This window comes from Aethalodelphis obliquidens, unplaced genomic scaffold (assembly GCF_003676395.1).
Source record: "Aethalodelphis obliquidens isolate GAN/ISIS:26980383/991018 unplaced genomic scaffold, ASM367639v1 scaffold46, whole genome shotgun sequence".
NCBI classification, from domain to species: domain Eukaryota; kingdom Metazoa; phylum Chordata; class Mammalia; order Artiodactyla; family Delphinidae; genus Aethalodelphis; species Aethalodelphis obliquidens.
In genome coordinates this window covers 1,864,897-1,891,466 of record NW_020837990.1, presented here as the reverse complement: position 1 = coordinate 1,891,466, position 26,570 = coordinate 1,864,897, and the positions used below count along the sequence as shown (strand labels likewise).

At 41.6% G+C, this 26,570-nt stretch overlaps 2 protein-coding genes across 5 annotated transcripts in view; one reads left to right on the top strand and one right to left on the bottom strand.

Annotated features, from left to right (window-relative positions):
- Positions 1 to 7,925, top strand: part of JHY (junctional cadherin complex regulator) — a 64,497-nt gene extending 56,572 nt beyond the window's left edge. For 2 of the 3 annotated variants that reach the window (XM_027081989.1, XM_027081987.1), the window contains 3 exons: positions 3,436 to 3,516; positions 4,630 to 4,758; positions 6,698 to 7,925. In XM_027081989.1, the coding sequence (XP_026937790.1) occupies positions 3,436 to 3,516; positions 4,630 to 4,758; positions 6,698 to 6,895 (408 nt within the window). In that variant the 3' untranslated portion in view covers positions 6,896 to 7,925. The remainder of the gene's footprint in view (positions 1 to 3,435; positions 3,517 to 4,629; positions 4,759 to 6,697) is intronic. The other variant, XM_027081988.1, reaches the window with a different exon arrangement.
- A 14,525-nt stretch (positions 7,926 to 22,450) lies between these two features.
- The window catches only part of BSX (brain specific homeobox), a 36,980-nt gene continuing 32,860 nt past the window's right edge, over positions 22,451 to 26,570 (bottom strand). Inside the window, exons 2-3 of one of the 2 annotated variants that reach the window (XM_027081985.1) lie at positions 24,853 to 25,049; positions 22,451 to 23,754 (exon numbers count right to left, since the gene is read on the bottom strand). In XM_027081985.1, coding sequence (XP_026937786.1) covers positions 23,515 to 23,754; positions 24,853 to 25,049 — 437 coding nt within the window. In that variant the 3' untranslated portion in view covers positions 22,451 to 23,514. Of the gene's footprint in view, positions 23,755 to 24,852; positions 25,050 to 26,570 lie in introns of those variants that run through there. The other variant, XR_003427785.1, reaches the window with a different exon arrangement.

Below are 26,570 nucleotides of genomic sequence, written 5' to 3'. Positions count from 1 at the left end.
GTACGGGGTTTCTTTTTAGGTCAATGAAAATGTTCTAAAATTGGATTGTGGTGACTTTCGCACAACTTGATGACTATACTAAAAACCACTGAACTGTACAACTTCAAATGGGTGAATTTGGTGGTGTGTGAATTTTATCTCAATAAACCTGTGAAAAAGAATTTTGATGGGAAGAGATCAAACAAAATTACAGCACTGGGAACCAATCAAGATTACTTGAAGCTAACAAGTAAATCCAGGATTTTTCATTGCCAGTCACCCAGAACAAACTCTGTTAGGAGCCATCGCTCTCCCTTGAGAAACATCTCTTCACTGGAAGCAGCTCAGTCTGTCAAGGAGTCAGTGGCATTTGGAGATGACCCCTTCGGGCCACACTCTTTCGTTCGTGTCAGTCTGCAGTGCTAGACCGTCGGCTCTGTTTTTCTGTGACAGCCACGATGCTTATTCGAGGTGATAGTAAGAACTTCAACGAGGATGCAATAAGCAATTATTCATGCTTTACATTACATCTTTTGTGAGTTGGTGGAATGATTAAAGCTAAGCTGCTTCAGACTAAGGATGCGATTTCTGGGCACTGATCATTTCTGTCTCATCAGTTTTGGACAAACTGGTTTTATGACTTGGATGTGAGTGGGGTTCTCTCCTTTTTCATTACTGGTTTACTTTGGCAAATGGTAACTTAGTGATTTCAAACCAATGGCGGAGATGGCATATGCCAGATAAAGAACAAATCTGCAATCACAAAGTATAGGATATCTGAGTTCATTCACCTATTAAAAATTAGCAGAGGTTTTAAAATGTGATAATACCCAGTGTCATCGAGGTTTGGACAAAAAGAGCATTCTTCTACCTTGTTAACAGAAGTGTTCATGAATGGCCCTGAATATGTTCATGATTCTGTCTCAATAATCTCACTTCTCTTAATTTATCTCAAAGAAATAATCAGAGTAGCCCACACACAATGCTCATCCCTAGGACATCTTAAATGTTCAACATTTAGAAGAATCGCTAAATAATTCAACTATAACTAGACAATAGAATGTTATACATAAAAATCACATTTTCAGAAAACATGTAGTGACAGGGAAATACAGTGTAATGGTAATCTTCTCAGCAAAAAAAAATAACAAAATAATTTGTAGCATAGGGACAATTTTATAAAAGTATGAACGGATACATCTAAAGGGCAGGAAGCAGCTGTAGTGGTTTTGCTGGGTGATGAGTCTATTCTCTTAAAGGAGACTTATGATTTTGAAATGCCTTCAATGAACAATATTTCTTCTATATACTTCTTCTATATATTATATTCTTCTGTATACTATATTTTAATTATTTTAGTCCAAAGACTTAAGAAAGGATCTTCTTTGACCTTTTAGAATTAGATGCACTGAAAGAGTTTTGACTACAAATATTTAACATACTAATCAGGCAAATTCTGTTTACAGAACTTTTAATCCTTGCAGTGTAGAAGTGTTGCCTAAATGACACATGATTTTGGCCCTGTGAAGCAGTATGTACTATAAAAATTTTGTAGGACCTTAGAAATGCTGCCTTCAGCTACAAGTCACAGAACTACTCTTTACAGCAATTTCAAAAATAAGGGTTCATTCTTCTTACATACAGTTAATCCACAAGTAGGTAGTTGCTAGCACCGGTGGTTCTATAGCTCAAAACATCAGAACCAGTATTTGTACAATTCTCTTGTTCTTTTTTTCTTTCCTGGCTACAAGATTGCTGCTGTATCTCCAGAAATCACATCCACATTCCAGGCAAGATAAAGGGAAAGGGGGAGGGGCTGTGCCAATCCAATTAAAGGTTTTCCAAGATGCACCCTCTGTCTATGCCAGCAAACCTTCATTCATATCTCATGGGCCAGAGTTCAGCGCTGGGGTCTGGAGGAAAGAGCTTTTGGCTCTGAGCCTGGGAAATGGCAATGGAGAAGCTAAGTGGTCTGACCTCCAGGTAGTCGGTCAATAGGCACTGTGAGCAGTAACAGCTGATATAAGTGTCTACGTAAGTTCATTGTTAAGGTTTGAGAATTATATGCAGTAACTCTCTATATGATGAAATGTTCTGTCTTTAAAGTCTCTGGACTGTCTCTGCCAAATTCTCTCTTAGGAAAGGGCACGTTAGATATATTGTATATTTTAGGACTTAATAATTAACAGGAACTTTCCAAATTTAGAAAAATACCATGCCTTGCCATGAGCATATAGACAGGTGGCACCATACACGGTTAGCTCAGAACTGCTGCCTCTGCGGTATGGCTGTTTACCCTAAGCACCAATTTTGAGGCACCCTAAGATCACTGCCGTCACCCAAACCATCTCTTTGGTATTGTCCTTCCTGCCCTTCCCACGGAAGACAACTCAATGAACTCACAAATGCAAAGAAAAGAGGCCTTTGTTTCCCCACAAGGGTATCTGCTGCAAGTAGCAAGTCAGATTTCACGTCAAAAGTGGGAGTTTGGGGAATATCTTAACCTATCCTACAGTCAGGAGCACGTTAGTATTTTTCCTGCCTGTTACTGTGCTCAACTGACATAATTTAATAATTAAATAGCCTCGGTCTGTTACTCTGTCCCTTTATTTTATTTTTTTTGTTTTTTCTTTTGCGGCAGGCGGGCCTCTCACTGCTGTGGCCTCTCCTGTTGCAGAGCGTAGGCTCCGGACACGCAGGCTCAGCGGCCATGGCCCACGGGCCCAGCCGCTCCGCGGCATGCGGGATCCTCCCGGACCGGGGAACGAACCCGCCTCCCCTGCATCGGCAGGCGGACCCCCAACCACTGCGCCACCAGGGAAGCCCTTACTCTGCCCCTTTAAATATGCAATAGTAATAAGCATTATCGTGTAAAATTATTTGTACCTTTCAAAATATCCAAAATCACACTGAATAAAATGAGTTTCTCAGTGGGTCTTGCTTAGACTCTTAACCCTTAAATGTTTCCTTTCTTTTGAATATTATGACATTAGACAGGGTGCTCTCTCTTCGAAGCAGTGTGCTTACCTGATTCGTTTAGATCGCCTCTTCCAGGGAAATCAGTTGGTTCAGTGAACGGTACAAAACTAGACATACTACTCACAGCAGCAGCAGCAAATTAGTAATGGATCCGTTATGATAAAAATGTTAATAACAAAGCAGCACTTCACTCACTTGAAATTTTTTATTTGTAATTTTCAGAATTTCAGTGTTTTTTTTGCAGAAGTGGAAAAGTCCAAACATGTTAGCTCACCAGCTACAAATTACCAAGGAAACTGTTATCAATGACGACCATTAAAATGGAAGAATTGTTGGGAAACACACCCACTCTCCCACGGTCCACACAGGCTGCCATTCTTCATTTTGCTTCTTCCCTTTCTTATGTGGCCATGACAACTCGAGGGTGGGGGACATACAAGTCTTTAAAAGAAACTGTCACTTTGATTTTATTTTTAGAGTTCCAAGCTGAAAGCTTATCAGAACAGAGACATGAAGCTTGGAGGCCTCGGACCTGACCTTGAGTCCATCAGAGACAAAGTGAGTGTGATGTACATACAGCAATTCCAGGATTGGATTTGCCATTTGTCCTCCAGCAAAACTGTATAAAGATACCCCCAGAACCGAGGGGTAGGGTAAGCTGTGACAAAGCGAGAGAGTGGCATGGACACCTATACACTACCAAACGTAAGGTAGATAGCTAGTGGGAAGCAGCCGCATAGCACAGGGAGATCAGCTCGGTGCTTTGTGACCGCCTGGAGGGGTGAGATAGGGAGGGTGGGAGGGAGGGACACGCAAGAGGGAAGAGATATGGGAACATATGTATAAGTATAACTGATTCACTTTGTTATAAAGCAGAAACTAACACACCATTGTAAAGCAATTATACTCCAATAAAGATGTAAAAAATAAATAAATAAATAAAAACAAAGGTATGGACCTGAAAAAAAAAAAAGATACCCCCAGAACCAAGTCCTAATTCAAATGTCTCCCTCTGAATAGAGACCCTTCTGAAGTAGCATTGGTAATAAGCCCCGGGCACTACTTCTACCATAAAATAAAAGTTACTCAGCCAATGTTGTTTTATGTATCCACCTTTTAGTTAGTTTTGAAGGCCCAAACAGAAAAGTGGGACACATGCACATGAAAAGAGATGTGTGTGTTATGTGGTCGTTGGTCTCTCCCAATAGAGTTATCTTGATAATATTGAGGAGTGGCTACAGAGAAGACACTCAGGGTAAGAGTTTCCCAAGCCATGAAAAGTACATCCACTTTATTCTCTTTCCTCTAGTGAAAGGAGATCTTCATTTAATGTGTTTTAACTGCAGCTGCACTCAAGGCATAAAAAGAGAGTAGAGTTCAAAGTTGGAAGCAAAAGTGAAAATAAATTGGGTAAACGCAACAAAGAAGAGGCTGAATGTGATTTAGCCACTGTTAAGTGAACACCGGGTGTGCTATTGCAGTGACATTCCGCCCCTCAAGAGAAACTATTTCTAGGAGAGACATTAACTTAACCATTTCACTGCTGTCACCTTACACGCGGTGATCCCATTTCCCCCGTGCCCAGCTCACTAAAATTAGTGTCCATTTAGATAGAGAACAGAGCGATCTAGCAGGACCTGTGAGTCACCCTCACTTTGTTTCTCTGAACAGATGCAGAAATTAATACAGCAAAAGGAATATGCAAAACAAGTAAAGGAATACAACATGAAGGCACTATCCATCCCGTCAAAGCCACAAATAGCAAAGACTGAAAATAAATCTGCTGTCCCTCGGCAGAAGGTAAGAAATTCTCACGAAGGCAGTTGTCTTTTTAATTAGAATTAAAAGGAAACCTCTGTGACCTCACAACAATGAATTCCCCACATTATTTGAACACAGAGGATGTTTTAGCTACTACTGTTCCTGCGGCTCCCCATCATTCACAGATATTGATGTAAAAATGATATACACACATATGATGCTGGAAGGTTAGCCTCTTTTTTCCCCTGAAGTTCACTGTTATCTTTAGTCTTCCACATGTTTTCCTCCAAGTATAGTATTTCGAGTTTCTCACACAAAAATGCAATGGTTAGGTGATTTCATAGAAAAAAACTAATAATCCTGATTAACCATCAATTTCCTTCTCTACCATTAAATAAGTTTTAAGAAATTAGCATCTTCTTGCCATGTCCGGGTGCTTATGTCAGAGGAAAGTCCTTCACTGTTTCTCTCAAGTTCATTCCCTATATTTCTCCTAAGGGATGGTACTATATAGGTTCCTCTACCCAATAAAAATGATAAATACAGGATGTTCTCCTTCTCAGAAGTCATCCAACTCTAAGTTGTGATGTGAATGAAATACGTTCTATGGAGACACCGAGCTTTGCAGTACAAGTCTCTGCCTCAGTCCCAGTAAGGACGTGGGACCCTTTGCACGAGGGACAAGTGACCCTTTGGTGCTTTTAGGAATTTGTACTTCGTGTTCTCTTTCACAGACTCTCATATTTTCTATCTATTGCCTTTCTTCCTCAGACCTTGAAGACCTCAATCCACTTGATTGAGTTTCCATGATGCCACTTTTTCTTTTTTTCTCCAATCCATTATTTGTTCATGAAGAGATTCAAGGCAACAAGTCTATAATTAGAAATTCCAATAGAAGTCAGCTACACACACTGAGAAGTCTGGAGTTTTTCTGTTTTGGAGATTTTTCCCCTTCTAGGACCTACGTATATTATCCATTCCCATTTTAGCTCTCAAGAAACGCTTATTAAACTGTAAAACTGGGGGTGGGGAGAGATAAATTAGGAGTTTGGAATTAACATATAACACTACTATATATGAAATAGATAAACAACAAGGACCTACTGTATAGCACAGGAAACTATATCCAATATCTTGTAATAACCTGTAATGGAAAAGACTCTGAAAAAGTACGTATATATATATACATATACACACACATATATATAACTGAATCACTTTGCTGTACACCTGAAACTAACACAACATTGTAAATTAACTATACTTCAATTTTTAAAAATGGTTAATTTTAGAAAAGTAAAACATATAAAGGCAGATTTAGAAATCATATTCAGTAATCTCATTTTTATTGTAATGCCTGTCAGAACTGACATCACTGAAAAAAAGACTGCCTTTTTTTAGTATCCAGGTATCTATAGATATGCTAAAGAAAAGGAAAAAATAATTTTCAACCTCTAATAAATACTTGCCAGAGTTGTAAGAACCCAGAAACGAGAATAGTTGGTGTAATAATGGAGACTCAGTTTTATCTCAACTACAGTGATGTCTTTGGTCTCAAGCTGTAACAAGTCCTCTTTGGATGGAAAGGTCAGTTAATATCTCCTCAATAAAAGTTTGGTTTTAATAAGACTGCCAGAAGCTAAACAGATCAAACACATAAGAAATCTATTTTCAAGCACTTGAATAAAACTCAGTTTTATGAAGAAAACGTCCAGAGTCACAACCGTACATATCATTCTTCAACTCTTTTTTTCCACAGCATTTTGTTACGTGGCTAATTGATTTTGTTTAAACTGTGCGTTATATTGCATTATTTGTATTTTCCATTTGGTCTCCATTTCCATCCATCCCTTAGTACATTATTGTAGCAATAGTCTCCAATTATATTATCAATAAACCTTTCCTAAGACTAGATTTAATTTAAGGAATCCAGGGTTCACTTCCCATCTCAAATAAAATTTTATCTTTATGCTTTTAGGCTTTGGAATATGCTAAGACCATCCCCAAACCCAAACCTGCAAATCTGAGTGGTCAAGCCTCAAAGGAAAAGAAAAATCCAACCCATGCTGGAAACGGAGACATTTTACCTGAAATCTCACTGCTGGAAGTACTGCAGAACAGACACGAAAGGGAAAAACAGGCTGTGGCTGCTTTTAAAGCCCTTCACATTGTATAGACAAGAGATGACCAGAGATGCCCAGGGGATGGACCTGGAGAAGAGAAACTCCAACCCACTGCTCTGCATTGAGAGTGATGACCTAGCATCGTCACCTCACTGCAGTCCACGTTTGCTTCGTACAGGGTTTAAAATATGGGGCCCTGTTACATTACGGCGCCATATTTTACTTTCCAGGAAGAAAAACTATTTTAATTATTTATTTTCAGATCAGTTAATATTGGGGCTGAATAAGAACTAGGGAGTAAAGCCTTTGGGTTTTATCCTGGATCCTTTGATTTCTTTTTGGCTTTATATTGGCTCTTTTAATTTCTTAAATGATCGCTACCCTTTCTTAGCATAATGAAACTCTTAAAGTTACCCAGAAATAAATGTATCTACTTGTGTTTCTTTCTCATTTTTCTGATTAAAAAAAAAACTATAAGCACTTCAGTTTCTATTGAAAAGAACTCAACTTGGACTAAACACCGGTAAATTTTGCAATATCATTTCCAAAATATTTCAGAAATCTCTAAATTTAGCCAAGGGTTTGTATGTAAAATTTAACAAATGAAAGTGCTTCTAGATGTGCTACTCAAGTTAAACAAATCTCAATGTTGTTCTAACAGAGCATCAAGATATTAATTAGAAATCCACCAAGTCCAAAAGCACGCAACTCGGGCACCTCTGAGAGAGATGCTTGCTCAAAGCTGCTGACTCCAAGTACATAAATTTGCTGAACATCTTGCCCTCAAAAATATCTTAAAATATCAAACGTGTGCTTCCACACAAAAACATTAGGTAAGACAAAAACATCCCACAGAAACATCCTACTGAATGTCAATATTAATATTTTTTCCCTTTTAAAGAATCTTTTGAAACTGCATAAACATTGTGAAATTCCCAGGTCTTAAAATAGTCCCTGGGACTATTTTAAATCCTATTAAATTAGGATTTAAATTTTACTTACTTGCTTGTACTAGATGGGCATTGCATTCTTAGATGGCTACATCCAGAAATGGACACATTTAACAATAATTTAGGGAAAATCTGTGTCTCTATACAGGTGGCATAAGGACTGGCTTTGGAGGTTTATTCCTATATTGTATAAATTTTACATATACCACAATGTGGTAGAAAAGCTGCCTGTACAAAACTTTTTCTTAATACTGGAAACAGCCTTGAAAGTCTGGAAAGATAACAAGTATCTGAACATAAACAGTAAACTGGAGAATCATGTTTCAGTAGTATTTGGAAAATCATAGCATATATGAGGAGTTAGTTCAGGAAAATCACAGCCCAAGCTGCTCCTAAAATGTATCTGTAAAAGAAGAGGACCCTTCAAGGTACATGTTTAAAGACTTTTCTAGAAACATGAGATAGAATGATTTTTTCCCCTATATTTTAAAACTTCCCTATATTTTAAAACTTGCTCTGGAAGCTAAAAATAATGCGTAAGAGACATTACCATATTTTCATTTTTAAAGGGACAGGGTAAATTTTCTAAACATTCCATTTCTACTAAATTATCTTAAAGGAATTTAGAGCTTGGAAGGGGTTTATCTTGTTCAAGTGCAATCTTTCAGAAGAGGAAATGGAGATCAAGAAAGGATAAGGGACTCTGAAGTCCTTCAGTCCTACAGTGGGAGACTAGCCAGGTCTAAACTCCAATCTTTCAACAGCAAGGAGAGCACTGTTTGATTATTTGTTTGTGGGAAGAGAGTTCTTGTTTTTCTGTGTGGGCAAGGAGGATGTAATTATATATTTCAATTTGGGACATGAACTTCCAACATTTAAGTTCCATTTTTAGAAATACGCATTACTATCTACCTTGCATTTTTAACATGTACAGTCTGGCAACTTTATTACTACATTGATGAAGTTGTAAGAGACATCTACAGTGCAACTCAAATGCTGACCAATAAAAGAGACACTATTTCAATTTTTTTTTTCAGAACATTTAAAAACCTCTCCCTAACCATTTCTCTCAGCCTAAGCACTAAATCCTTCAGGCACTTTCACACCTCCTATTAAGAACCCACACCCAGCTGAAGCAGGTTCAGTGATCCAGTTGATATCAGACAACATTTCACAGGAACTTTACACTCAAGGCAAAGCTTTACCATCCAGTATATACGACCCTAGAGCAATCAAAATTCTTTGTACACAAACACGGAAAGTGACAGGCAGCATCTAAAATGAGTTTGACTAAAGAAATAGAACATACTTGCTGAGAGCTTGGGGTTGAAATCAAAGAATAGATCAAAATAGGCTTCATCTGGCCCCAAGTCATCCCACAATGGTAAGATCCAGCAGAATGTCACTAAGGCACCATGATACTAAGACAGGGTAGAGGTTCTGCAAAAGCAGTAAATGACAAACGCTTGTCTGGCTCCTCCTTTAAAGGCAATTGTACTATCAACACTAACATTGATCTTTTATAGACCTGAGTGGATCAGTGATTAATTTTTATCATATTTCTGTTTCAGATATTTAGGAAATAAAAATAATCTGCCTATTAGAAGACAAGGAACCATGAACTTGAGTGACATAATGATGGAGGGCCTGGATTTGACCAGATGTTATACAAGCCATTGAAAGACATAGTGCCTAACTCCCTAATCTCTATGAACTGGTATAAAGGACCTTTAAATCATGTATTCTCTTATTACAGACTCCTTTTATGATGTTTTTCCATCTTGAGTTTCCAACAAGAGCATGCTCCTAGAGGCAGCTTTTGTACAAGTAGCTGAATTTAATGACAGCTGTCTTCATGATATTGCTTTGTATAGTAAGGAGTCTCTTGGGAGTTATCTAGAAACCAACTGAAGAAAAGACAATATTGAGGAACAAAATAAAAGGTCAGCCTAGCAAAGGCATCGATGTCTAATTGTTCCAATTGGGGCCTTATTATTGGTTAATGAATCATTGTCAAAACATCACAGTAAGCATGAGCGTGCACAGTCTAGTCTAGAGCGAGAAAATGACTCTTCATCCCAACAGTTATTAGCTGGGAGTTGCTTGAAAACACATCCAGTAATTAGAACAACACTGGAGCTAATTGAGAACTTTGAATTGATAGCAAATGGTCTACAATATCAGACTGGATAAACTCAGGAGGGATTCTTTTTTAATTACTTATTGAAAAATTGCATAAAATGAATTGAATTTGGGTGATAGTCTGCACATACCAGGACAAGTTTAACTAACTCTAACATGTGCTTCAAAACAGATATTACCATTATATTAGAAGTTGCACTTGAAAATATAAAGTTCTTAAGGAAAAATTAAGGTTGCTTTCCTAAATGTGCCTTTTTTTTTTTTTTTTGCGGTACGCAGGCCTCTCACTGCTGTGGCCTCTCCCGTTGCGGAGCACAGGCTCCGGACGCGCAGGCCCAGCGGCCATGGCTCACGGGCCCAGCCGCTCCGCGGCATGTGGGATCTTCCCAGACCGGGGCACGAATCCGGTCCTGCACGATGCGTTTCCTACATCGGCAGGCGGACTCTCAACCACTGCGCCACCAGTGGGAAGCCCCTAAATGTGCCTTTTTAAAGATCATCTTTTCCTATCAGAGTAAGAATAGGAATCTTGAATCAGAGTAAGAATAAATCTTGAATAATACACATTTCCTCTAACACGCAAGTATTCTACAGGATGTGACTATAGGGCTTCTCCCTAATGCTAAGTGAGTTTTCATAACTTTTATTCCTAATGGGTAAAAACAGAAAGACGAAAGGACACATAAATGCTGCCTTGCCTCTTTAGTTGTTTTCCCAGTGAGACAGGATTTAAACAGTAGCACAAAGTCAGTTTTTCATTATTGTGGATTTTGTCTATCCAGTATCTCTTCCCTCTGTATCCCTCATTATAAGAAATGGTCTATATTGTCAGACAAAATTTCTATATTATAAAGGCAAAAAAGGAGAATTATGTATTCTAACAAAATTTTATTTAGTTATTTATTCCACTTTTTAAAATATACTGAAGTAGGATCTCAGAATAGCTAAAAATCTGATATTCAGAACTGTCCCCACAACTCACTGCCTCCAGACTAAGTACAGTATTTGTTTCTGCTCCCCCTCTCAACTTCATGAAGCAAAGCCACACATCTTTCTCACAAAGGTACAGAGAAAATACAAAATGTCTCAATTTCCTAAGCAAACATCCATTCAATGGAAAGCAAAAGGTTTTGGATGGCAGGGTTTTTTTTCATTCATTCAGTCATTCATTTATTCGTTCATTCATTTTATTCTCTCATCTTAAAGATTCCCATTCTTCATGTTTGGTTACTTAATTTTGGTTCAGTGGAATAACTGAAAAGTTGGGACTTTCCCAAAAGGTTATGAAAACATCACAGTGAGAGATGCAATAAGATGCAAAATGAACAGATTTTTCAGCTCTCTCTACCACTCAGTATAGGGCCTCTTTGGGTAAAATGAAGAGAAGAAAAAAGAATTTGGTGGGCAAGGTTTATCTCCCTTGCTGCCTCTCCACTGCCTTTTCATTGTCCCCTTGCAAACCTGGGCAATATAAGTAATTAATTTTCAATAAGCTGAATAAATGGTCTTCCGCTATTAAACAGCTCTAACAGGTCGAGAGGATTACAATGATATGAGCATTTCAGGCAAATAAATTTAGTGCAACCCTGAAAATATCTATTAAGATTTCACAGACTTTCTTTACTGAGTTGACAGCTCGTAGAGACCAGACCTGATACCGGGGCTGCCAGACTGGCTTTTGAGAGTACCTCTTATGGCTAGAGTCCCAAGCTTTTGCAAGAGATGCTTAAATAGTAGATATGCTTATGGTGCGAATTTGACACTGGGAGAAATAACCTTCCGAAATTTAAAACCCACAAAGTATAATCAGTTATCCTTCGGGAAGCTGTCTATACAGGAGAAGGAAGTAGAGAACAGAATGAATGTCCAGTGAAAAAAACCACTGTAGATCTCTACACCAAATAATTTGGGCCCCAAATGGACTCTTTCCTCTGTGGCAAATTTGTCTCCTAAATTAATCCTTACGCTTTCTTTTTTGTCATGCAGACAGTGATCAAAATCACTATCATGAATCCTGGTTGGCCTTACCTTGTATCTCTAACCTGTCACCTGGCAGTGATGTCTTTTCCCATTTCCCCTGCTTCCACACAATGGTGACACTTTGAATCAGTACCAAGGATGCTGTCTCTACTTAAAATTGATAATCTATCATACAAGCCTCAAGTACCCATTTTTAATGAAACCTTTAGATGAATATCAAAGAACTATTTGCCGTGTCTAATGTTTTAATTAGATTATATTCTCAATTTAACCCATTAAACCTCCTTTGATGAGCCCCATATTTAGTGTTTAGCCTCAGATGCACGCGGTAATGAATACTGGACCTTTTGATTTAATGAGAATTTCGGCTCTTCCAGCCTGCGCCTCTTTGTGTACCTTTTATTTTGCCAGCTATAGAATTCAGTTAATTGAAGGAGTCTCTTACCCTCACACATTAAGGAGTATAAATTAGCATCCCCATTCTGACTGCAAAATGCAAGCAGACAGTTTTGCTTTGATCTGCGGATTGAGCTGAAGAAGGCAGCAGCCCTCTGAAAACGAGCTGATGGCCTGTTATCAGGGCAAAATGCAGACGCGTCCGTGCGTCACAAAACACTTAATGTCTTAACTGATCACCTTCCAATTCTCCTTGTCCTGTTTGCATCATTCTCTTTATAAGCGCTCGCGTGCATGTGTGTGTGTATTTCTGTGTGGCTCTGTTTTGCTTTCTCTGTTTATCTTTTCTGATTCTCAGAGAATTACGGACCCAGGTTTTAAATTAATCTGAGACCAAGGAAAATGAAATAACATAAATTCCCTCACCTTGAAATTTCTACGAATATCCTGCAAAACTATTCAGGACCTTCCACAGACAAAGATTCTTAAGGACTAACTAACCTCCAATGCTTTCAAATGGATAGATCCCAAGCCGTTGGTAGTACATCACTGAATATGAGGTAAGAAGGGCTATCCTGAGCTTTGGTAATGAAGTCAGCCTTTTAATATGTTCTAATGATAATGCAACTCTCTCGAACTTAACAAATTCAGTTACATAAAAGAAACATCAAGGTAAAAGATCAATACCTCCATCACTCATTGTAAAAGCCAGAATAAAATAATCTTAGATTCAAATTATGAGACATCTGGATAAATACGGTAGATTGAGCACCCACACACACATGCACACGCACGCACACATCTGTTTCCCTCCCTTGGCAAGCCCCCGCTAGAATCACAGTAACGGGTTTTTTTTAAGGCATAAACATATAAGAACAGGGAGAATAGGAAGAGGGATACCAGTAGCAACTTTTTAAAAACTGGAAAGCAGATGAATAAATTGCAAAATAATAATAATAATAATTGGAAGCCTCCAAAAACACTAAATTGTAACCAGGCAATGGGGAAATCCAAGAATCAATCTGATATACACTACAGAATGCCCAAAATGCTCTGGAACTGATGGTGTCAATTACTGCTGGAAGTAGGGGGGGAAGAGGGTGAGGGGGTTAAGTGAAGGATGACTTGCCTCCACCACCCTGGTAAAAGGCTGCTTGACCCTCTACAGAGTCTCAGGAGTGAGAAACAACGGGCTGTTAGGAGGCACCATCCTGAGAACAGAGACAACAGTGAGCACAGGTGTTCTAAATACAGAGACCTCTGGTCCTCCTCTGACACGTGGTCCCCAGAATGTTAGGCCTTCATCCTATAAGCAGGAATTTGGAAAACTCTTCTCTGGGGAATCTGACCAGCCTAAAAGAAAAGAGCTAAAAGTTCTGATTTCAGAGGTTCTCCAACTGAAGAACGTAACCATGTTATCCTATAGGAAAGTTCACAGTCAGCAGGTCGCACTGGGTATTCAGAGCTTCCTATGAGCTTTTTATTTCTCCTACTTAAATATGAGCACACAATCAAGGATTTCCAAACATCTGAGGATATTATATGCGATACCATTAAAAAAGAGGAGAAGGAAATTAAAGAGATCTTTGGAATTAGAAACATGATTGCTGAAATAAAAAATCCAAAGGTTAGAAAATAATATTCAGAATTTTTTCAGAAAGCAGAGCGAAAAGGCAAAAATATAGACAATAGGAGAGACAGGAATAAATTTAGAGGATAAATCCAGGAGGCTGAAAAAAATCAAAATAATAGGAGTTCCGTAAAGAACATAGAAAAAAAGGAACAGAAATCATCAAAGAATTAATTCAAGAAATTTTCCCATAACTGAAAAAAATGAGTTTTCAGACTGAAAGGGTCTATTGAGTATCCAAAAGAGTGGGTGAAAACAGACCTCCAACTCAGGCATATCACTGCAAAATTTCAGTACACTGGCTCCAAAGAGAGTACCCTACAAGCTTCCAAAAAGGAAAACAAATGAATAAATGAAACAGGATATATCAAGAATCAAGAATCAAGAATCAAAATGGCGTTAGACTTCACAGCAGCAATTGGAAGCTAAAAAGCGATTGAAAGATGCCTTCAAAATCATTCAAAAGTATTTCCAATTGAGAATTCTATACTTAGACAAAATACTAATAAAGCATGAAACTAGAATAAAGATGTTTTTATACAAGAATGATCTCAAAACATTGACTTTTCATACACCAATAAGGAAACTACAGGACCGTGTGCTCCACCAAAATGAGAGAGTAAACCAAGAAAAAGGAAGATAGAGGAAACAAGAGTAAAATGAAAGCAATGCCTGAGATGAAGAGGAAGGAAGATGCATTGACCCAGAATCCATAGGGGAGCAGACCAGGGGCCTCTGGGAGAAATCTGTTCAGGAAATCAAAATGTTAAGAGTACATGCACAGCAAAGGAAACCATAAACAAGATGAAAAAACTACCCTCAGAATGGGAGAAAACATTTACAAATGAAGCAACTGACAAAGGATTAACAAAATATACAAGCAGCTCATGCAGCTGGATATCAAAAAAACAAACAACCCAATCCAAAAATGGGCAGAAGACCTAAATAGACATTTCACCAAAGAAGACATACAGATGGTCAACAAACACATGAAAAAATGCTCAACATCATTAATTATTAGAGAAATGCAAGTCAAAACTACAATGAGGTATCACCTCACACCAGCTACAATGGCCATCATCAGAAAATCTACAAACAACAAATGCTGAAGAGGGTGTGGAGAAAAGGGAACCCTCTTGCACTGTTGGTGGGAATGTGAATTGGTACAGCCACTATGGAGAACAGAACAGAGATTCCTTAAAAAAACTAAACATAGAACTACCATATGACCCAGCAATCCCACTCCTGGGCGTATACCCAGAGAAAACCATAATTCAAAAATACACATGCATGCCAATGTTCATTGCAGCACTATTTACAGTAGCCAGGATAGGGAAGCAACTGAAATGTCCATCAACAGAGGAATGGATAAAGATGTGGTACACATATACAATGGAATATTACTCAGCCATAAAAAGGAACAAAACTGGGTCATTTGTAGAGACATGGATGGACCTAGAGACTGTCATACAGAAGGAAGTAAGTCAGAAAGAGAAAAACAAATATCATATATTAACGTATATATGTGGAATCTGAAAAAAAATGGTATAGACGATCTTATTTACAAAGCAGAAATAGAGACACAGACGTAGAGAACAAACGTATGGATACCAAGGGAGAAGGGGGCGGTGGGATGAATTGGGAGATTGGGATTGACATATATACACTATTGATGCTATGCATAAAATAGATAACTAATGAGAACCTACTGTATAGGACAGGGAACTCTACTCAATGCTCTGTGGTGACCTAAATGAGAAGGAAATCCAAAAAGATAGGGGATATGTGTATATGTATAGCTGATTCACTTTGCTGTACAGTATAAACTAACACAATATTGTAAAGCAACTCTACTCCAGTAAAAATTTTTTTAAAATACATGAACATTTGGGAGGGAGGTAGTGACAAATGGTGAAGAACTGGAGTTAAATTAGTCACAAGTACACTAAAAATTAAGAATAATACAATGAGACTTAATTCCAAGAAAAACAAAAAGTCTTGCAGAAAAAGTAAAGTAATCGCAGCTGACTACCTGGCTTAGCTGAGAATTACACATGCACATCATAATAAATTACAGTTTTGAGAGGAGAGATAAGAGAGGGTGCACGTATGTGGTGGGAACAGGCGAGAAAGAGAACTACGCCTTCATCTTTTATAGCATGAAGTACTAGATAATTTCTGAAATAGAAACACCAAAAAGCAGCAATGCAGTGAAGTCATTTAGAAACATGAAGGTGGATAAGATACCAAAACAATCAGCCCAAAACAGAAACTGGTTGCCTCTGTAGTGAAGTAAATAGGGAAGGGGACAGGGGACCGCTTCCTTTTTAAATAATCCTTGTAGAACTATTTGACTTTTTAAACACTGTGCACAGGTAAATGATAAAGCTCAAATCTTTAAAATTAAAATTAGAGAACTTAGGAACTGGAGGAAAAAAACAGATGAGAAAAGAGCAGAGCAAGCATAAAGTATTCATTATTTTGTTTTTAGCTTGTAAATTATTCCCATCTTAAACTTGGGATAAAGAGCCATCTCCTATCTTTATTCCCATTGCTTTCTATAGTTTGTTTCCCTTCCCAAGTGAAGCACTGAGAGGAATAGATTATTTTGTATGTGTATGTATGTACGTGGGTACTGATTGCCGCCCTGCAGCTTGCGGGATCTTAGTTTCCCCAACCAGAGATGGAACGCACGTCCTTGGCGGGTGAAAGCGCGGAGTCCCAACTACTGGATGGCCAGGGAATTCCCTATTTGGCCATTCTTTAACTTCTGGCTAGAAGTTAAGCTAAGTTAACTTCTGGTTAGAAGGCAAGCACACATGATTACTCCATTATCTGCAGCCCTGGAGGCTAGGGAGGGCACAGATGTTAGAAATGTTCAGCTAATTCCCAGGGACTATATTAGTTAATATTTCTAAACAACTCTTTTATTTATTCTTGTTACAGAGATATATGCAAAAGGTGTGCCTTTTTTAAGCTCAAAAAAATTTCTTAAAGGCTTCAGAAGGAAGCTTAAATCCTGGATTTCCATCGTACATTCTGTATTGGAATCATAGGCAATTCTTTCTAAATTGACTCCTTATATAACATCATGTCTGTCACCAAATGGGATAAGAGAAACCTGGGGCAGAATGGGGCTGGGACAGGTAAGGGGGAGAAAAAGGAGCTTTCCAGATAAAGCATCCTCAATGACACTTTCTGACTCCTATTTCATCCAGGGCTGTCTTGTCCCCTCAGTCCACATGGGAGGTCAGTGACAAAGAGAAATTAAGATGAAGTTATAAAAAAATAAAATTCCTTGGAAAGAGACATAATATCCCCTTTGTAATGATAGTGAAGGCACACAAGACTAATACTCATCTTTTAGGTAACCATATTGCTACAGTTGATGTCCTCTGAAGTTTGGTATCAATGAACAAACTGCTATGTTCAGATGTATACTGTAATTCGTCATCTTTCTCTAGCACTTTTCATCCAAGATATCACAGTATATACTTTTATAACTGTTATCTCACATCCCCTCCCCATTCTTAACTGATTTATAGGGTACTCTCCTCATGTTTTGGATGCCAAGTAAGAGAAATAATGTAATCATTAGCTAATGTAAGATTAGAATTGAAGTCTCTAAGCCATCTAGCCAGTGGCAATGATGCCAAATCAGATGTGGTTCCACAATATTATAAAGAGTAATAAGAGAGAGCTCACAGAATTATTATAAATGAAATCATGGAGGGACGGTTATCTAGTGTACACACCAGGAATTCTGAGAGGGAAGGAGAAACGTGTCTTTAGGAGGTGGGATTAAAATCAGAAAATACAACAGGGAGAATCTGACTGAAGAGAAAACATGAGGGTCATTTCAAATTTTCATCTCACTTCTGAATACTTATCGGAATTATCTCTGACCTCTGCATGTATTAATTCTGTAACTCACCAAATTAATAGCCTGTATGACATTGGGCAAGTCAGTCTCTGACTCTAAGTTGCTTTGTCTGTAATTAAAGGAGATTAAGCCAAAAATTTTAGAATAGAAAAGTGGGGGGATTTGAAGTAGCTGAGACATCATCTAGCTCATCCTACAAGAGGATATATGAACCTCTTCTAAGACATCCCGGCGCTATATGTTAAATGTATCCTATGATCATTCACAACATATATTAACATAGTAAAAGTTTGTAGTTAAGAAAAAAAATAAAACGTAAGCATAATATAGGGATTGGCATAAATTATAATAGTATAAATTTATTTTATGCCTTATTCAAATAAAACATCATTTTCAATTAAAAAAAGAAAAATAAAGAAAACATCCCAGCAAGTGGTTATTCAACTGTGGCTTGGATGAAAACAGGGCTAAGGGATTCAGTACATCCTAGGCATGTCGATTTAAGTTTCAGATTGCTCTTAATTAGAAGGTTTTCCATAAATTGATCTAAGAATTTGCTAGATAATTTCCAGGTAATTTTTAAAAATTTTACATCCAAAATTGCTATGCAAAACCCTCTCCTCCACATAATACAATGACAATAGCGCCACTGCCACCTTTATCACAATATGAATTAGTGGTAAGCTACGATAATTAAAATTGGCTTCTAGTCTTAATTCTGCCACTGTCTTTTTTTTTTTTTTTTGCGGTACGCGGGCCTCTCACCGTTGTGGCCTCTCCCGTTGCAGAGCACAGGCTCCGGACGCACAGGCTCAGCGGCCATGGCTCATGGGCCCAGCCGCTCCGCGGCATGTGGGATCCTCCTGGACCCTGGCACGAACCGGGCGTCCCCTGCATCGGCAGGCGGACTCTCAACCACTGTGCCACCAGGGAAGCCCCTGCCACTGTCTATTTGACATTGGCCAGACATTCATTATATCTAGATCTTAATGTCTTCGTTTATAAAATGAAGGGCTTAGATTTTTGTCAAATGTCTCTTCTAACGCTGACAATTCCTTCCTGACTATAACTTTGTCCTCAACTCAGTGGGATATCACCTTGTTTTCATTTACTTTCTAGAATGAGGTTTTGGGACTTCTTTAATGAATTAAAGTTAATATCCTTTTCTTCTTTTTCTTGTTTCCGTTAACTCTTCTAATTGTGATAGGTCTATTTATTTATTTATTTAAATTTATTTTTGTTGATTTCTAGGTATCTTTTATGGGGGGCGGCCGGGCCACGTGGCATGTGGGATCTTATTTATTTATTTATTTTTGTCTGCGTTGGGTCTTCATTGCTGCATGCAGGCTTTCTCCAGTTGCACCACTCTTCGTTGTGGTGCGCGGGCTTCTCACTTAAGTGGCTACTCCTGTTGTGGAGCACAGGCTCTAGGCGCGCGGGCTTCAGTAGTTGTGGCACGTGGGCTCAGTAGTTGTGGTTCATGGGCTCTAGAGTGCAGGCTCAGTAGCTGTGGTGCACGGGCTTAGTTGCTCCGTGGCATGTGGGATCTTCCTGGACCAGGGCTTGAACCCGTGTTCCCTGCATTGGCAGGCGGATCCTTAACCACTGCGCTACCAGGGAAGTCCTGGTCTATTTATTTAAATTAGAGTGTATGAAGTAAAATCTTATTCTTAGTAAGATGACAAATAATTTTAAATGTTTTGCCTTCCAGCTTCTGATCAAACTTTGCTAGTGAAAAGTGCTTAGTGTTTTGTGGACTTAGCCTGTTCTACTGATGGACAACACAGTACCTGGCCTATAGAAATTGCTCAAATATTGTTCCAAAATCTGCTTGCCTGGAACCATCCATTGGTTCTGGTTCTGCCGTCTCTAGCAGGACAGACTAGACATACCCTCCCGATACGTAATTGCTCTGTAGCCATTGAAATACAGCTAACACAGCCAATCTCCTCTCCCAACCCTCTCTAAAGCCTTGCTTCTCCAAGCTGAAAAGCTCATACTCCTCTGTTTCCTATACCTTTTACTATCTAGGTTCCTGTATTCATTCCTGGATGAATTTTAGTTTGTCAATATCCTCTTTAAAATGTGCTGCCAAGAATATAACATAAATATAAAATATTTCATTATTTTTGCACACACACTGAGCCCCATTCAAGAAGACCAGGGAGTCACTGCTTCAACTAAGTATGTTTATTGCACGATTCTCTTAGCAGAAGAAAGCATTCTGCTTGCTCTGTGCCTTCACACCTCTTTCTCTCTAGTTATCAAATCCATCGACAAAAGCCAGTTCTCTGTCTTTTGAAGTGGTGTCATGGATTCCAATTAATCATTTCTTAGTGCCACTATCAGCTAATACTGGGCTGAATGACGTGTTGTCGATTTCTTGTGTTCTTATGTCACGTGAGTAGAAATATTATCGAGTCCCTCTCTGAGACGCTATGAAATGAAGTCCATCAGATACAGCATTGAGAACAAATACCGAACAAATTAGTTACTACATTTGGGATTACATGTAGGATGACTTGTCCACCTTGGCTATTTTAAGATGGTTTTGCCCCTTCAGAATCAGACCTATGTATGTCTTTCTTTACTTTAATGCATCATAATGAACGTGGTTTTGCAGATCTTCGCCACCAATTGAAACTGAGTGGAGGCAAAAGCCTGGGTAATTCAGACAAAATATCTTTTCAGCCTATGGAGGCTTTGATCAGTATTGAAGGCCGAAACCAAAAAGTGCTATCATGTTACATTAAATTGAGACTAAATTGTGTCTATCCTCTACTATCATCACTAACTCCCTGTGTATTAAAAAAGAAAGAAAGAAAGAAAGAAAGGAAGGAAGAAAGAAAGGGAAAAGAAAAGAAAAACTAGGAGAACTTTGCTATTGAGTTGTTGGCCGCCAATTTCAGGGAATACTGTCTGATGAGAAAATGATGCCACCGTCAGTGTGGCTGGCGCTGTGTATCTGAGCTCTTCCCTTCCTAACTAATCTATTCAGGAAGAGCCACAGAGGGAGACAAGGCGAGGCAGAATGAGCATCTTTTTGTGTTTGATGCTCATAAATGAAAGACACAGCCATTCCCTGAGCCCCAGGATTCATCCTGCCTCTGATCAAGCAGAGCTGTGCCTATGCTAACAGTGTTTCCTCTTTACCTGCCTTTTCAAGACAGAGAGTCTTAAAATGTTGCTAGTCTGCTACTCTGAGACCTAGAATAAGCCCTGCCATCTTCTTGTGAAGACAAGAGAAGAAAGAAAGAAATGCCTGGTGCTTTGGGGTTTGTGTTAACCGTCTAATTTAACCGTTTTCATTTCTCCCAAAACATAGTATTTCTACTCACTTCAAAGATTCTCCCCCAAAATCCCTTTTAGTAGTTGTTCTTCCTGGGATTAGACGTATTTGAGATGTTCCCCTTGCGTAACAGTATCCACTTTCTCTCCCAGGTTACTAGGAACGTTCTTATTCACAAATTGCTTTCTTTATATAACTAAATCTTTCACAAAGCATTTGCCAAAAACGCCTGCTTTAAAACAGTACTGTCATCATCTGAACAGGGAGAGAGAGGAGAAATCTGAACCTAGACTTGCTTTCGTAGCACATCTACACAATCTAAATAAATACAAGAGGGGTCCTTACAAAGTGTTAGAAGCAAAATGCCAACCATGTTGCCAGAAGAAAGCAAAGTGTTTTGGGCAAAGAAGTGATCAAGGAGTCAGAAGAGATATTTTCTGTCCTGCTTTGGCTCTTAGCTAGTCCTGATTTCATGGGTAAATCCTTCCATCTCGCCAAACCTCTATTTCCTTGTCTATGAAGAGAAAAATAATCCTTGCCATGACTCACAGATTGTTGACTGACAGCACTTTGGCAAACCCAAATAGTATATACAATGCTTGTGTTTTTAAAGCAATAGCTTTGCCTCCTAAATGGTGCAGATTGGATAAAGTTCTCACTCTGACGATTATCTTTGCTTAAGTTAATGTTTCCTCAAACAAGCCTACTGGAAAAAAAAAAAAAATCTGCTGCTACATTAATAGAATCATAGAACTTTGACCCAGAAGGATCTTTAGGATTCATCCTCTTATTAGAGAAATAAGGAACGGAAAAGCGTAATTAAATGTAACCCAAGCTCACATCTCTGTTATTTTCATAATTACTATTAGTCATTAGAACCCAAGAGTCAGTCCTCTACCGAGCCACAGACACTCTTTTCTGGCCTTCCTGGTCTCTGTTACCTGAATACACAACCAGGGCGAAAGGAAGATGGGAAACTGAGGTCGCCTCTGGCACGGCTGCTATACTTGATAAGTGTACTGGGTATGTAGTGTCGTCACACAATTCATTACCATAATTTCACACTCCTAATATCAAGAGATCTCTGTCCTTTCAGCACTTCAGAGTCAAAAAATACTATTTGCAGAAACCTTTTTCACGTAGGTGGAACTCTAGACTATTAAACGATTAAAAACAGAAAAATCGGCGACGGGGAGACGGGAATCTGTTAAGGAAAAGTTACTAGCCCTGCTCATTCCTGCGGGGGACAGGAAACTGCCCAGGGCGGAGGGGAGGGAGCGTGCGCGTAGGAGGTCGCGGTAACAAACGATTCCCGGAAACTCGTGTCTGTTCCCAGTTTTGCCCGGCGAGCCCTTTATTATCTAAAGAGAGTGCAAACCCGGGAAAAGAATAGGAGACCTCCCAGGGGGAAAGGGAGGGGGCAACGCGCAGAGCCAATAGGACTCCTGCCGCCCTTCAAGGGTCCCCAAACAGGTGCACGCCTGTAAGGGGATGCGTATTCCCCTTTAGGTTTCATTTTGCTAAAACTCCGAGTTCCCTAAAATGCGATGAGAATGAGCACTTCCACACACAACCCGAGGAACGCTCGCTTTTAAAATATCAGTAACCGGTGGGACGTGGAAGAGTTGCTGGACAGGCGCGCAACAAGGCCGGGAAGCAAAATTGCTCGGTGGGTTTGCTCTGCCCAAGTGTCTCGACTCCCGTGAGCGCCGCTCAGAACAGGGACGGAGGGAGAGGGAACCAGAGTAAAGAGCGCGGGTGCCTGGGGGACCACAAGCTCAAAAAGGGTTCCTGGGTGCAGAACCACGAGCTCTTGAGGGGAACTGTGACGCTAGAGGATGGAAGCGCCGCCCTGAGAAGGAGGGAGTCGCCTTTGTATTAGTTAGAGATGGGGGGGGCGAGTGGGAGGTTAGTGGCGGGTGGCGCGCGAGTCTGTCCGGGAGTGAATGTGTTAAGGATCAGGTCCGGATCCGGATCCCCGCAGAGCGGAGGGCCCAGACACTCGGTCCCTTACCTGCAGCCCATCGGTCTGCCCAAGGAAGGGCAAGGGGTCCGGTGGAGAGCCTGGCCAACGGAGCGGGGACAGGTGGCTGAGGGGCGAGGGCCGAGGGGTCTGCAGTCGCGGCGGGGAAGAGGTCCCCCACCGAATTAGGGAGCCAAGAGCCCGTGCTCCCGTTTGCGCTGCCGAAGACGCGGGGCGAGCGGACGAGCCAAGCAGGCGCACACTCGCCCCCGCACGGGCGCTGCGAGCTGGCGGGCGGGCGGGGGAGGGGGTCGGGAGGCCGCGCCGCGCAGGCCCCGCAGGTGTTGGAGGGTTAACAGGTGTGTCGTGTTTATCTTCCCGGAGCCGTTGTCCATGGCCCGCCCCTCTGCGTCCTCCCCGCCTTCCCCAGCCCGGCGGCTCAGAGCACGTGCGGCCCTGAGCCCAGCTCCCCCTCGTCCCCAATGTCCACCTCGTCCTCCGGCTCGGTCAGCACGAAGGGACCCGTGGGCAGGCCCAGCCGAGCCTCGGCGGGTGCGGCCTTGGGGCCATGGGGGCTGCCCTCAGGGCTCTCGGGCCCATCAGGTGCTTTGGGCTCGTCTTGACTTTTCCTCAGCTGCTTTTTATGCTTCATCCGCCGATTCTGGAACCACGTTTTCACCTGATTCCGGGGAGAAACAAAGAAAATCACGTCATTCCTTCAGACCCATGGTTACTGAGCTAAGACAAAAGCGATTGCTGGAGTTTAATAGACCGCAATCCACTGATGAATTATCCAGAAGTTGTGACAGTCCCAACCTTGGGTTAAGTCACACCTGAGTGGCTCACAAGTTATTGTCTTAGCTTGAATGAGAATCAAACATCCTAGCTCTCAGAAGTACTTGTCCTGAAATAACGATGAGGCTCAAAAGGGTGTGTTTAGTAAATACTAATAGTGCTATTAATTAGAATTTCTAATAGTAAGTGCTGCGTGGATAAGTTTCCTTTCTGTTCAGAATACGTTCCTCTGACTGTGACATCTAAATACCGGGTCCAGCAAGACTGCTGGACAGCAAGATGAGAAGCAGACTTGCTGCTTCTCATCAGAGAGAAAAATCACTGGGGCCTGGCAGGGCTATGATTTCACAGCAAGCTGGGTTTCCAGGTACAGAGAATAGGAAAGGGAGTGGAGCGAGGTATTTTGAGGTTGCATGTGAATAGCATCTGGTAGAAGATGAAAACAGTCCTTCCACTCAGGACAGGGCAATAGAAAGGAGGCTTGTATTAGTGTGTGTGTGTGTGTGTGTGTGTGTCTGTCTGTCTGTCTGTCTGTCTGTCTGTCTGTCTGTGTCTGTGCTGGGAGGGGTGGCTATGAAGACTCGCGGCTGTGAGAGAGGTTAAAGAAGAAAAAAAATCTTGTGTGGGCTTCTCTCGGGTCAAGAACCCTCTTATCTCTTACCGATTTACGTGTGACCCGGGTTACTGCCCTGATCAGAAATGGGTGGGGAGGCACAGAAATGCTAGTTCTCAAGCGGGCAGTGAGCATCAGAATCACTCGAGGGGTTTTTCCTCCGTGTCCAGAACCCGCTCGAGAGATTTTGCTTCGGTGAGTCGACAAGAGATTGGAGGTGTCGGTACTTTTACTACGGGTCTTCGGAGAAGCCTAGAATAAAGGGGAGCGGGGTCGTTGCACGCAAGAACTCCGCGGCCGGTCCAGAGGCGTTAGGAGTCGGGGGGAGAGGAGCGAGCGGAGATGGGGCCTCCCCCTCCTCCGGCCCACCTGCGTCTCGGACAGGCTGAGGGCCGTGGCCAGCTCCACCCGCTCGGGCGTGGACAGGTAGCGCTGGATCTCGAATCTCTTCTCCAGGCCGGAGAGCTGCGAGTCCGAGAAAACCGTGCGAGCTTTGCGGCGGCGGCAGTGCTTCCCCGGCAGCTCGGGGTGCTGGGGGTGCGGGAACAGCGCCGGGACAGGCACCCCTGCGGAGAGAAGAGCGGTCAAGTGGGCAGAGCCCGACCTCCCCGGGCGACCCCCGCTCCACTCCCCACCCTCGTCCCCGGCACCCGCTCCACCTCGTGCCCCCGCCGGTCCCCGCCTCGCCCCACGGCTTCTCCAGGGCTTCTCCCAGGAATCGCAGGGCAGGGGGAATAAATCGCAAGAATAGCGCTTGGAGATCTTTATCAGAAAGGCCGTCTACACACACACACAATAAACAGTAAGTAAAACGGAAAAGAAAATTATAAAATAGATCCGGAGGCCTTAAATACTGTCTTCTTGGAGAAACTTCCGGAGAGTCCTCGGCTGCGCCTCCCGAAGTTTTCTTGCAAACGTCGGAGGGTCCAGCAGCTATCCTCCTCCTCACCATCCCCCCTCCCCCCAATCCTCCAGACCCCTGACGACAACCAGTGATGTCCTGGGGCTGAAGCATGAATGTGATCCGGCTTCCCAACCTCACTAAAAAACACCGTTCTCTTCCCTGAGCCGCCTCCACTCTCCCGCCTGCGGCCAAAGGGAACAGGCCAACACTCTCACGTGCGGGGCAGCTCCTGAGCGAGAACGGAAGGGGAATTGCCGCCTCGCACGTTTCCTATCAGTCTCGGCGTCGCGCTGGGGACCCATCTAGTTCTCATTCTTTCCCTCCAACCCCACGCAGAAGGATTGAAACGCTTTTCCCGGGCCGCAGGAGACTTCTCGTGTCTTTCCTGACCTTCGCAAGCTTTACCATGTCTGAGACGTACCAAGCGGACCAACCGCCGCAGACGTAAATATCGGCTGATCCCAGGGGGGGAACAGCAAAAACAGAAAACTAGTAGTTCCGGTATCTCTGGCTTTGGCCACTACTATTTGCCGGGAACATGGGTGCAGCGCAAAAGAGACTGTCTCTGGCCGGCGGTGGAGCCAAAGCAGAGAGGCGGACTTGGACGCAGGCTTCACAATTGCCCCTCCAACCCAGTGCCCCGAAGTCTGGGTTTTACCGCTTCACAAACGCTTTAGCTTTTGTCGTGGATTCCAGCGCCCACCTTTCACAAACTGGCTCACGTCTGTCCAGCCCCCACCCCGACTAGGGTTGTTTTTCCGGCTGCGCTCTGCATCTGGACTCAACGAATTATTCTATTCTGTCTGGAATGAAGATGCCGGAAAAGAAAGCGTGAATGTGGCCTTTCAGAGAGAGGCACAAAAGAAACCTGGGTATTTCCCCGCATCTCCCTGTCCCAACCAGACTTGGCTGGTCCCCGCTCTTTGCCGTGCCTGGGAAATCAAAATACTTTGGCTCTGGGCTCCAGAGATATCAGCAACAGGGGCAAAGGAGGGCAGCGCAGCCCAAGATTGTGAATTAAATGCTAGATGTTGGGAGTGAAGAGGGTTAATGAGCAGCTGCGTCTCTCCCTCTTTTTTCCTTGCCTTCTCTCCCTTATTCGGGCCAGCCCAAACCTTCAGTCCTCAGAATATCCCCAAACCCTCCTTCACTTCCAAACCCCCGCAGCGTCTACCTGCAAATG